Source organism: Aptenodytes patagonicus, chromosome 1 (assembly GCF_965638725.1).
Source record: "Aptenodytes patagonicus chromosome 1, bAptPat1.pri.cur, whole genome shotgun sequence".
NCBI lineage: Eukaryota > Metazoa > Chordata > Aves > Sphenisciformes > Spheniscidae > Aptenodytes > Aptenodytes patagonicus.
Genome location: NC_134949.1, coordinates 30,275,059 through 30,287,889, shown reverse-complemented (window position 1 = coordinate 30,287,889; position 12,831 = coordinate 30,275,059). Strand labels below are relative to the sequence as shown.

The 12,831-nt window shown below is 40.0% G+C and overlaps 1 protein-coding gene across 3 annotated transcripts in view; it reads left to right on the top strand.

Annotated features, from left to right (window-relative positions):
• The window catches only part of ZNF277 (zinc finger protein 277), a 68,427-nt gene that overhangs the window by 30,160 nt on the left and 25,436 nt on the right, over positions 1-12,831 (top strand). For all 3 annotated transcript variants that reach the window (XM_076330771.1, XM_076330762.1, XM_076330780.1), the window contains exon 4: positions 1,402-1,484. In XM_076330771.1, the coding sequence (XP_076186886.1) occupies positions 1,402-1,484 (83 nt within the window). The remainder of the gene's footprint in view (positions 1-1,401; positions 1,485-12,831) is intronic.

Here is a 12,831-nt window from a genome sequence, read left to right as displayed (position 1 = left end):
CCATCATAAGGACAGTGATGACTGTGCGAAGGAAGTGTTTTTCTCAGAAGTAGCTGATGCATTTCTTTGGCTTCCCTTTTTCTAACAGAAAAATGTAATTTACCTAAAAGCAGATAAGAGATCGTTAGGTCTTTTCTGCATCTTTAATTCTCCATGGAGAGCTTAAAAGAGAGGAAGAAATGCATGCAGCCAGTGTCGGAGATGGGTGGAAGGTGAAAACTGAGTACAAAATGGATGAAAATAAATTGGTTTAATTATTCAAATTAATTTTAAGAAAAATAGTCCTAGAAAACATGAAAATCACTCCAAAGACCATAATTGCAATTCTCTTACATATGTATGTTTTTGCTTCTGAAATTTTAACACTTACCACTCAGATTGAAAATTGCAAATCAAGTGCCTGAATGCCAGAGCTTGCCAGAATTATAAACCATCAATAGCCCTTCCAGAGGACAATAAGAATACTGTGCTGTTTGTTTGTTAACAAATTTGTTAATTTTAATGGCTATCTCCTTCAAATTTGATAGCTCCGAAATCAGGGGGTTTCTCTTCTTCACACAGGCTTCCGTATGAAAAGATGGGAAAGGCTGAAATCTAGCAAGTTTAAAATTGTAAAAGACTTAATAATGGTCACTTAAGTTCACCAACCACATAAGCCTTTGATTAATGAATGAGTAACTTTCAAATGCAAAATATTTTTGTAAGTGTTTTTATATTTTCTTACATGCTGAGTAATTGTAAGGTAATTCATTTGAATAAGATTTGTTTTACTATTAAATTGGATATGAACATAAATAGTAAAAAGGTTTGTAAACATAAAATGTGGGAAAAACATATAAGTAGAAATGTAAATTAGGCAAGTCTCAATGTGTGTTACTAAACAGTTGTGGTGCATATCTGCAGATAGAACAAGATCTGATGGTAAAAGGTAATGTGATCAGTCAGGGTGAGGAGAGGGTATACCAAATGATGATAACTACTGAAAACTGACAATTACTTAGGGAAATAATGGAAAATCCCACATGCAAGATAGAATTAAAGGTGATTTCATGTTTCTTTCATGCTGACTTTATACTGTAACCAATATAAATGATTAAAATTGCTTTATGACTCCAGAAGAACCATCATAAAAAAGAATAAAGCTGGTAGAAGGGATAACCTATGCAAGACTTTGGTCTTTGTACTGCAATATAAATGATGTAAAGGTCTTATAAATATGTATATACAAATATTTAAGCATGTTTCATTAAATTATGAAATTAAAATAACTGACTTTTATAGATTAAAAAAACATTCTTACATTTTTAACACATTCCAAAGGTTTAGCAAATTATGTGCCAGAAATATTCAAAGCAGCTGCAACTTCCCATCCCTTACCCACAATTCCTAATCTCTTAACAGAAGAACAGGACAATTATTTTCTTCTGTGTGATGTTTTACCAGAAGACAGATTACTTAGAGAACAGCTTCAGCAAAAGAGACTGGTAAGAAATTACTGTTGTTTCATTTTTTGAGGTAAACGGTTCCATAGCGTGATATATGGTAACTTAGTGGGCATTTTAAAGTGAAAGCATGTTTTGCTAGACTGCAAAATTCTGATTGTTTATATTTTTTTAAGCTCATTTCCCTAGCTGCTGCACAAACATACACAAACTCCTTTTTTATAGATTTTTCCTTGGAATAAATTTACAGGTTGTGTGTCAGTGTTCCACACGAGTGGAAAATACGCCCAGAGCACTGAAAAAGGCTGAGTGTGCTGAATATTTTTCTTCTTGTAAGAATCTGCAATGCATTGACACACTACCTTTTGCGTAATAATATACATGTAGGGAAATTAGCAAAATAAAACTCTGTGTGTGAAATTGTGAAAAGGGAAGGTGATACCTATTTACAAAATCTTCAAGCAAGTTATTTTTGTGCATTCACACTCTCTTACCCAGGTTTCCTTAATTCACACTCACACACTCACAAGCACCACGGTGCCTGAGTGGGGGAAGTCTGACCAGTGTTGTTTCTGTGAGATGCAAAGGACAAGAAATGCCAGCTCCTGAGTCCTCATGAACGGCTCTGGTTCTCCTTGCTTGGTGATGGCAACCTAGTACTTTGGACGGACCTCTCATATCTTTTAGGAGTTGTCAGTTCTGAATGGGTGGTCCTTCATGTTAAGCTCTTGCTGACTTCACCTTCATGAGTCTTAGTCCAGGTTGCTGACCACTGGGGTTTTTTTGTTGTTGTCTTGTTTGAAATACACATCTGTAGTCTGTTTTTGCTGTTGGGCTAATTTAAAAATGAATGTTACGTGATACATAGCAGCGTTGTTGCCAGTCTCCTCATGTTAGGATGCAGGGTCTTCTGCTGGCGAGTCATCTGTACTGTGAGGTGTTAAGAGTGTAGGCCTTATGGTCTTTACGTAAATACCTTCCTCAGTTTACTGCTGGCAGCTATGTCCTGGGAATTGTCAACACAGGCCTTTTAACCCTTTGTTATGCTGTTTCTTCTGTTATGTTTCTATTACAAGTCTGCACATACACAGCATGCAACAACACCTTAAATCATAAGCATTCAGAACGAAGGAGATGCTTACAAAAAACAAATTCTATTCCCCAGGAAAATTGGGATTGGCAGGCGAAATCCATTTGATTCAACTACCCTGTGAGTGCTGTTTCAGTTTGCTGGCTAAAGTAATGTTCTGCCACTCGCGGCACATGACTAGCGAATCCCCAGAGCCTGTGGACTATGTACAAGTCTTACACAGCTCTCCATAGGATCCCACCTCCTGCAAAGGAGAATTGTGGTAGTTCTGCCACTGAGGATTTCCCATGGAGTTGGAGTTGCCTCAGCTGAAATCTTCTTTCCTGTGTAGGTCCATTGGATTGGCATGGACTCAGAAAAAAGCAGCTGATACACTCATGCCTAGCATGCTACTCTTCCAATTCATCATAAGAGAAGCCATCCTGGATCAGTAAAAAGGGCTTGTCTAGATCAGTATCTTATCCTTGACAGCAGCAAAGTGTCTATGGTATTTGCCACCTTCTGATCTGGTGGTGATTCTTTCTCAAAATATTCTCCTAGTCTCCAGCAATTGGCAGCTCAAGAATTTCCTAATTCAGCAACATTGTATGTGTTTATTAACACAACAGATTTTTCTTTCATGAACCTCCAACTCTGAACCCACACAAACTTCCAGTATCCACAAGTTCCTGCAGCAGTGAGTTGCACAGCTTAATTACACACTGGGAGAGAAACATCTATTTGGTCCTTTTGAACCTGTCACCTCACACTTAGAGGTGATCCTTCCCCTCTACTCAGCACTAGTGAAGCCACATCTGGAGTGCTGGGTCCAGTGCTGGGCTCCCCAGTACAAGAAAGATACGGGCTTACTTGAGCAAGTCCAGCGCAGGGTCACAAAGATCATTAAGGGACTGCAACATCCTTCGTACAAGAAGAGGCTGAGAGAGCTTGGACTGTTAAGCCTGGAATACAAGGCTCAGGGGGGCATCTTATCAATGTGTATAAATACTTGATAGGAATGAAGAAGAGGGAATCAGATTCTTCTCAGTAGTGCCCACCAACAGGACAAGAGGCAATGGGCATGAATTAAAAATCAGGAAATTCCTTCTGAAAACAAGAAAACACTTTTTTACTGTGAGGGTGGTCAAACACTAGAACAAGTTGCCCAGAGAGGTTGTAGAGTTTTCATCTGTGGAGATATTCAAAACACAGCTAGACACAGTCCTGGGACACCAGCTCTAGGTGACCCTGCTTGGGCATGGGGGTTGGACTAGTTGCTCTCAAGAGGTCCTTTGCAACCTCAATGATTCAGTGATTTGAGGTTGAGGATGCTGTTTATTTGGTGGTTCTTCACTGTGCATCATTGTTGCACTTCTCTGTACCTTTTCCAGTTTCCTATAATCCCTCTGAGGTTATGAAAGACATCTTGAATATTGCATGTGGGCATGCAGTGTCATAATGTTGTTCATTTCCCAAGCATTTATGATGTTGTTTGTGGCTTTGAGGAAGGAAAGAGGGTTGTGATTGAGCATGCAGCTAATGTTTTCATAGAACTCTCTATTGTAATAGTAACTCCTGGCTGCTGCACACTGGACTGTACTTTCTCTTCTTTTAAAGGGCATTTGTTTCTGGTTTTGTGGTGTTTTGTGCTATGCAGTCCTATTCCAACCAGGCCTTCTTTCTGTTGTCAGTGTTAAGGCCTTGAGTGCGGAGTCTGTTTGCAGGTGAGCCGTCTCATCTCTTCTGCAAATAGACATTTCCTCAAATTCAGAAAAGACTGCAGGATTTAGCCCAGAGCAAGTGCTGGTTTTGTTTACAGAATAATTAAGTTAGAAAAGAAGGAGGTATGCATTCTTACTATGGTATGAAATAGCCTTTGCTATTAACAGTGTTTTAAATATCAGAATTGTATCTTCAGTTTTTGCAGAAGGATCTTGTGAAATCAAGCTGCAGCTGTAGTTGGGGCTAATGGAGTCACCACTTTAGTTACAGCAATAAAGTCTGTTTATTTTTTCATTTCCTTTTGCTGCAATCTGAGTGTTGACTTGCAAGTTAAATAGTTATTTTGCTTTGCAAAGTCTTTTACCTCCAGACAAGTCCAGCAATTAAGAGTGAGCTGGCAAATGGGCTCATGTGAGTTACGCAGAATAAAGACCAGAACTATACAACTTTTGGTGATTTTTCTGCAGCCTTTGAATCCTAACTGCTGTCTCCAACAGCAAGCCCAAACAAGGACAAATGTTGTCTTTAAAATGTGCTAGCTGAAGCATTTCATTTTGCATTTTTGAGACTCCAGTTTAGGAATATTTCAGGCTGTATTGCAGCAGGGGAGCTAGCCAAGGTGGATGTCGTGCAGAGACATTATGGTGACTGTGATGTATTGAGAGGGGCCAAGGAATGAGCCTGAACTAGGTTAGAGAGCACAGCTTGCTGAAATAGCTGACAAGGCTATGTAATACAAAACAGATATGGTCTTTTGGAAAAACAGTCTTGACAATTCGTAGTTGTGAAGCAGTACCAGGCAAGGAAGTCCTGGCGGCAAAACTCGAGATACTAGGAGGGGCAGTGTCAGTATAAGCCACTTGGGCTTATCTTTAAGATTTTTCTAAAAAAGATAAAAACCCCAAACCTATTTTTTGAAAATACGCACTTCCTACCACAGCATTGACCTCATCTTGCTGTCATGTTTACAGCTATTCTCCTGTCATGTGACTGGTAGTTTTAGGTGAAGAGGCTACTCTTCACCTTCACTCTTTACTCAGGGTAAATAGATCCTGAAGAGGAGTCTTCACCAAAACTGGAAGAGGGACTCAGCTATACTGGCTTCCCAGCTGTATGTTCCCTAGTTTGTCACAAGCTTAAGCTGAGACAAGGTTCAAGAAGTTGAATCTGTGCATTGGAAGGGATTGAGATGCTAGCCTGATTTAGCGTAATGCAACATTGGAAGTGCTTACAGAGTAGCTAATAATGTCAGCATGTTAATACCTACATCTGAAATTCTACAGGTCCTTCTTTACCTATGTTTGGTATTTAATTGCTTTTCTTAAGCACTCTGGAACCTTGCCCATCCTCCATGGGTTTTTGAAGACTTGTCACACTAATGGTCAGAAATTGTTTTATCTAATTCCGTAATGACTCTTGGGTAAATTCTGTCAGATTTGAATACGTATAACATCCAACTATTAACCCTTTCTTACCCTTTTCTGGTCTCAGTTCTTTTGTTTTAAATGCATTTCATTAATGGTTGTTGCATAATTAACCTTTCCTGCAAAGACTGAAGCCCTGAATATTGCAAGCATTCCTCTTTGGCTGTGTTTGGTCTATTCCTACATTAAGTGATGGATGTCTGCTTTTCTTTGCTGTTTATTTCTAATGTATTTGGGGGCAGGGGGAGGTTGGTTTTTGCTATTCCATTTTACTGTGTTAGCCTGTCTCCATCTTCTTTTGGTTGTCTTAGTTCAGACAAACTTCACCTTTCTCATGCTTCAGCTTGGCAGCCTGTGGTGGTACATGTCTACTGTAATTTCAACCCTCTTTCTTTTCATACATCTTTGCACAGTTACTTAGTTTTCATCATATCATGAAACTTTTCCTCCCTTTTTTAATTGACTCAGCTTCCTGAACAAGCTATAAGTATGTCTTCTATGTCAGTGTCACTACCTTTCAAAGCCTGACTCGTCTGACCTGTCATTGATTACAGCCTCTTCAAGTGCAGGTTCTAGCCTGTATCCCTTCAGTAGCTGAGTCAACTCAAGAAGAGGAGTGATAGGAAAGAGAGGAAGAATCTAAGAGTAAGTGGGACAGACAGCTAGGGGAACAATCCTTTATAGTCATCCCAGTTAGTTATTCCCACTGTCCACTTCGAACTCAAGCTCTGCAGACTAGGCTGGAATCAAGTATAAGGTACAGAGAAAAACATTTTCTCTATTCCTAAGAGGCAACTTGCCATACAAAGTAAGAGTCAGGAGAATGCACCTCAGAGGTTTCACAATAAATTTATAACACTCGTATTACAATCCTGAGACTTTTGCCCATTCATTATAATGCCAGGTAAGTTATAGTTTGGTCTTTGTACTCATTCAGTCTGCCTAGGATCTGTGGTTCAGCAGATTGTCTAGCTTGTCCTCCTTCTCACATCCTTTCCCCCTCACCACCACCATTTTCTTCCCAACTTCCTGTTTTTCCAGTTGGTCACAACTCTTATTTCTCTCTGGGTTTTTTGTTGCTGTCCTTTCAAACCTAGTTTAAAGTCTCCCCACTTAGCTGACAAGCTGATGTCGTAAGATGCTCTTTCTCTTCTTTGTCAGGGGCCTCATTGGTAGCCTTTGTTTCCTCAGCCATATGACGATATTCTTAAGTGCTCCCTATTTTGTCACTGTTTCCATAACTATATATTCCTCTCCAGAAGATGTTGATCTATGCCTGTGCCTTGAACTCAAACGAAAAGATTCAGGAAAATGCTACCCGTTCCTTTTCCTACTTCATTCTTGTTCACAGCATTTTGTAGTAACATCTTATCTGAGCATCTAGTAAAAAGTCAGGAATGCCCACTTGGGTGATCAGCCTGTACCAGATGAAGTGGAGTACTCTCAGTTTCATCTCCAGATAGACAGCATCTCTTGGAAGATAGTAGGTACTGCCCCATTGCTTTCCTCTCTTCTCTGTCCCAGAAGTGGGTCTCTAATGCCACCAACCTTCATTCCTTAGTGACTAGTCTTTGACATGCCAGTCTGTCTGTCTAGCCAGTGGGGCTCTGTTTGTGACTGTCGTGGTTTAACCTCAGCCAGCAACTGAGCACCACCCAGCCGCTCGCTCACTCCCCCAGCCCCGGTGGGATCGGGGAGAGAATCAGAAGAGTAAAAGTGAGAAAACTCGTGGGTTGAGATAAGAACAGTTTAATAGTTGAAATAAAGTAGAATAAGAATAAGAATAGAAGAATATACAAAGCAAGTGATGCACAATGCAATTGCTCAGTACCCGCCGACTGATGCCCAGCCAGACCCCAACCAGCGGTCGCTGCCCCCCGGCCAACTCCCCCCAGCTTATATACTGAGCATGACATCATATGGTGTGGCGTATCCCTTTGGCCGGTTTGGGTCAGCTGTCCTGGCTGTGCCCCCTCCCAGCTTCTTCTGCACCTCTTCGCTGGCAGAGTATGGGAAGCTGAAAAGTCCTTGGCTTAGTACAAACGCTGCTTAGCAACAACTAAAACATCAGTGTGTTATCACATTATTTTCATGCTAAATCCAAAACACAGCACTATGCCAGCTACTAGGAAGAAAATTAACTCTATCCCAGCTGAAACCAGGACAGTGACATTCCTGAACTATGTATGAATTTTCACATTCACTGGATGAGAGGGAAAAGTGCACAAAGTAGTCAGCAAACACATGTATGTTGGATGGTGTGACAGCTGGCTTCAAAAGTGTTGAGTGTTCTCCAGCTGGACATCCTATCCTGACAATTTTATTGTATTCCCATGCACATTACAGCTAAGCTGTTACCTGAAGAGTTTCTCCAGCAGGCATCGCTGATAATATTAAAGAAAAGGCACTCTTCTTGAAATAACATGGGAAAGGACATGATAATGATTACAGAGTTGGAAGATTTTTTTTTCTCTACTCAAGAGGCAAGAGAGTACTGTTTGAAGTGGGAGAACTGAATGCAGTGATCAGTAAGGAGAGAAGCTGAATATAGAAGTTAGGAGATATACAGCTAAGATTACAGGTCTTTAGAGAGACATGAAGTTTCTGATACCATGATTCTTTGTAAATATTTTTCCTATTTAGCAGCTACAAGCACGATCTAAAGCTCATCAGCCAATCTTTGGGGAAACTGTAGACACAAACCCAAATGTAATTCTCTTATTCCAAGAGTAGTTTATCCTAATGGTGTATATAATTGTCAAATAATGTGCTTGGCAAGTTTTTAGAGACTGTAGTGCATCTCAAGTGTCACCAGTCCTGGTTTTCGTCTCAGTGTACTATGCCGGTTTGTTTTATTGCCAGTAAAGTGTATAAGCAGCTTCTTGTTGTGATCTGTCGGCATGGTTTTTTTGTTTTGTTTTGTTTTGTTTTAAACCAGAATTTGTTTCACTTGCTTCTTTGGCCTACAGCAATAGCTAGTTTCTGTGAGCACTCAGCAGGGAAATGTAACTCTTATTTAAATTGGAAGAAACTGCAACTAAAGATAGACACTGTGTGTTTGAGAGATCACCTAGGAGAGCTTGATAAAATACGTATTCTTATTGTGTAGTCTCTATTTTATATTATTTAGATCCAAATTCACACCCACATTGCTATCTCTGGTAGTACCTTATTTCTCAGGCAGACACTCTGATTTCAGTAGTATTAATGAGTCCCTTATCGTAACAGAAGGAATGTGGCCTGTGATCATGCACTCTTCACAACAGTGTGACTGAGTGCTCAGGTGTTTGAGTCCTTCACACTGTAACATTCATAAAGTTTCCTCTTCAAAGAAACATCTTTAGGCAAACTACCTCCCCAGAGGATATAGCACCATTTATAAAAAGCTTTCACTGGAACTTCTCTTAAGTGATCATTTGTATAACATGCTGTCTTTCTAGTCTCTTGCCTAGAGAGGATGAGAGCGAAGGACCAGAACTGGAAAGGCAGATGCCAACAAGAACCCCAAACTACAATATGCTTTTGCCCCAATCCAGCCCACTACTGAAACACTTAAAGTTGAGACTACTTGTATGCTTAAGTCTTTGGATGAGAAACTTTGGACTTTGCTTTGTCAGAGCTTATGGCAGTAATTATTTTTTTTTATTTGGTCCTGAATGTCTTAAAAAAGAAGACACATACTGCTGTTAGCTCAATTTTACAGACAGAACTGCAGAATTCAGTCCTCCAATGCACAGATGGGTTCCTGGACTGAGGAATGATAAATTCAGGTCTCACTGCAGTCAAAGTCACTGCATGATCTTGTCCCAAACTGCAGTGTAATCTGCCTCTATCTTGGAGCTAGAGAAGTACTTTCTGCCTTAATTTCTTATTTATCGGAAGTGCTGTGATTATAAAGAGACAGGGTTTGGAGAAAGAAGTAATATATTTTTGTTGGACCAGCTGATGTAGTTGGAAAAAACAGGCAAAATTTTGACCACCAGTTCTTTCTTCAGGTTGGAATCAAAAGCAGCAAAACTTGTGCTGACTAGTGGTTGTGAATGGTTGTTCTATGTCAGTGATCCAAGCCATGCATTTAAATAGCTACGTAAATTATTTATGAGGTCCTTGTTAGTAAAGGAGTTTATGATAAAAAAAGAAGCAGTGGTCTGACAGCAATAAAGACAGACAATTTAGCACCTGGGATACAGTGTCTGTTGGAGGGAAGGGTAGCAGGCATTACAATATCAGAAAAGTCTACTGTGACATAAAACCAACTGTCCTGAGTCCATAGCTTTTGGCATTTGATGGAGTTAGTTTTTAGTCTTACCTTTTGAAGGCATTTTGTATGTCTTGAATATCTCTTGAACTATAGACCAGAGACAAAGTAATTGTTTAGGGAAAAGTGCTTACTAGCTGCAAGTATGCATTTTTCATCTTTTACTGATTATCAGTGTGAATTCTTGCTGATGCATAGTGCTTAAGCGCTTCTGGAAAAAAAATAGGTAATTTCTTCCAAAATATTGCTTCCTAGGAGAGGAACAGGCACATTTTTTTCCAGGCACATTTTAAAATACCACCTGCTAGGAGAAAGTCTGAACTCCTCACAACCTCAAACTGAGCATCGTGAATGTACAGGGCATTTTTTTAGACTCCAAATTACAAATTGTCATGCAAATGATCAAATTTCTTTTGTATTAGCAGTTTAGTGTGCTGGTGTATTTAAAGATGTTCATCCTGGCATAAACATTTGCACATCCTTACCATGTTTTTTGTTTTATTAGTTAAAACACAGAATAGATAGTATTTTGTAATCTGGTTGGATTTTTTTATGGTAGATCACCCATGTAGCAGAAAGTGTATGACTAATAGCTGTAGAAGAGGTTTTTTTTCTAGACAGAAAAAGGGGAATTGGATTAAAACTGAATTTGCTTTTACTGAATACATTAAGTACTCCTGCAAAGCAACTACATTTTTGTTGCATGTAAGTATGATCTATAATATCCAGCTTCCATTTGCCATATTTGAAGGTGATCAACCACTTATGTCCTATAGAATTTTCCTAAAGCTATTCCACGAGAGGCTGCTAACTGCCGCAGTCATATCTACTGCTTATTTGAGCTAGGCTCTGTCTAAAAATGTGCTTCCAAGAACTTGTCATCTGGCAGTACTTATTTTTGACAATGCCTGGTTGATCCCATAAGCTTCATGTGGCTTGTGGGGACAGAGTTTAGACTAAAAGCCTCTGTAATTTAAGTTCTACTTTGTATCAGTGGGGATATCTGTTCTGTCAACGGTTGTTTCACAACTAGTTTGACAGTCTTCAGTAAAGTAATGGATTTTGTAGGGGGAGAGTTAGCAAATCATAGAATATGGCAGAAAGAGTGGAGGACAAATAGCTGTCAGAACATCTCACAAAAGATAACGAGATGGGGGTCAGGAGTTATTCAACAAAGTGTATCAATATTGTAAGCTATTTTCCTGCTATCAAGCTATGGCATTTGATTCACTTACTTTTGTAGTGTTTTGGATTACCTTTTCTGTCTGTGCTCAATTCTTTTATTCATTTTGGAAAAAGAAAATTAATATATGTGTATTTTGTGATCTGTTTACTTTTTTCTCAAGTGACTTTGCTCTCTCATTCTCTGACACTTTGATATGACACAGTATCCTAAAAAAGTTTTGGAAAATATTCATGGATGAAATGGTTTGGGGTTTTTTTGTCTTAGTATCAACCATGGATTAATGCTAACAGCCCCAACAATTCCAGCGGGTTGGAAACTGGTGCAGGTATTAAATTAAATTACTCAATTCCTGCCTCATAACTTCAGTTTAAGTTTGACTTTCATTACCAGCTGAAAGTCTCCACTCAGAAAAATCTCAGAAGTTTTATGCAGGTTATTGTAATTGCTATTCTCCCTTCAAAGTCCCAGCAATGGAGCAGAGGTGGAAGGGTGTTTGGGAGTGTCTATAGGGAAGAAGAGCAGACCTCTTGCTTTTGCTGTACTTGACTTGAACCAGTGCTTTTAATTCCTCACCTGTGCAAGTACCAGATTTGCTTGCTGGCTCAGAAAGTTCCCTCTAGCAATGAATGATGCCAACATTTGATAAAAGGAGTGCCTACCTCAGAAAATATTTTTTAAACTGTGTTGAGTATATTGGTAAAGCAACGATGCTGGGTTAGTCAAAGCTTCCCAGCTGCCGAGTGTGCTGGTGTAGGGGCAAACGGGAAGGGTGAGAGAGCAGAGTAGCAGGAGCACCATCTGCGTGGAGGATCCAGTATGCTGCTTCTTCCCTCTCAGGCATAACTTAGACTAGCAGCACACCAGGGCTCCGGTAAGCAATTTGTATGAAATGGTAATCTGGAGTTAGGCAGCCAAACATTGCAGAACATTTTTTTTCCCTCCTAGTAGAGTACAATTAGAAAGCTACGTTGGAATAACGTTAATGGGAGGGTGGGGGTGTTTAAACCCTTGCTATCTTAATGTTTGAATTGTACATGGTATCTTCTGATTTTCTTTTAGATTGTTTCTAGTGTGTTTTACAAAGTATATAAACTACACACAGCCACCTTAAAATTCAAGGTTAGCCAAACCATGCCAGACCTGCTGCTGAGCAGAGAGAGGTGACAGCTACGAGTACCAGAGAAAGCCCCAGTTCTTACTGACGTGCTGTGGGATGTTCGCTGCCTGTGTGGAGCAGACAGATATCCTTACTTAATTGCATCTCTGCTGAAGGGCTCTCACAAGATGTGTTATGCTCCATTTATCACTTTCAGGAGTCAGCCTTGAAAATAGGAATTTATATTTCTGTTAGTTGACATTTTGCATAACGCAGCAGGACATGAGCGGATATGGCGTGGAATTTGAGTAGGGGCTGCTCAGCATGACTCCAACAGAAAACGTACACCTTGTACTACAAAGCAAACAAAAAAGCCCCAGGATCTGCATTTTCAGGGTAACAGACTCTTAGCTGATGTACAACAGCTACAGCTCCCAAATTGTGTGGTTGAATATGGGCCCTAAAACGGCCTAAGGCACGGTGCACTCGTCCCCCACAGCAGCCCTAGTGGCCCTAGGCCAAAGGTAACTCAGGTATGGCATGCTCCTGCGCTCTCCAGCAGGCATCCTTTTCATCCCACTGCCCCTCGCTGGATACAGTGTGCTGCTCTTGTGAAAAAGAAATGGACAGGACA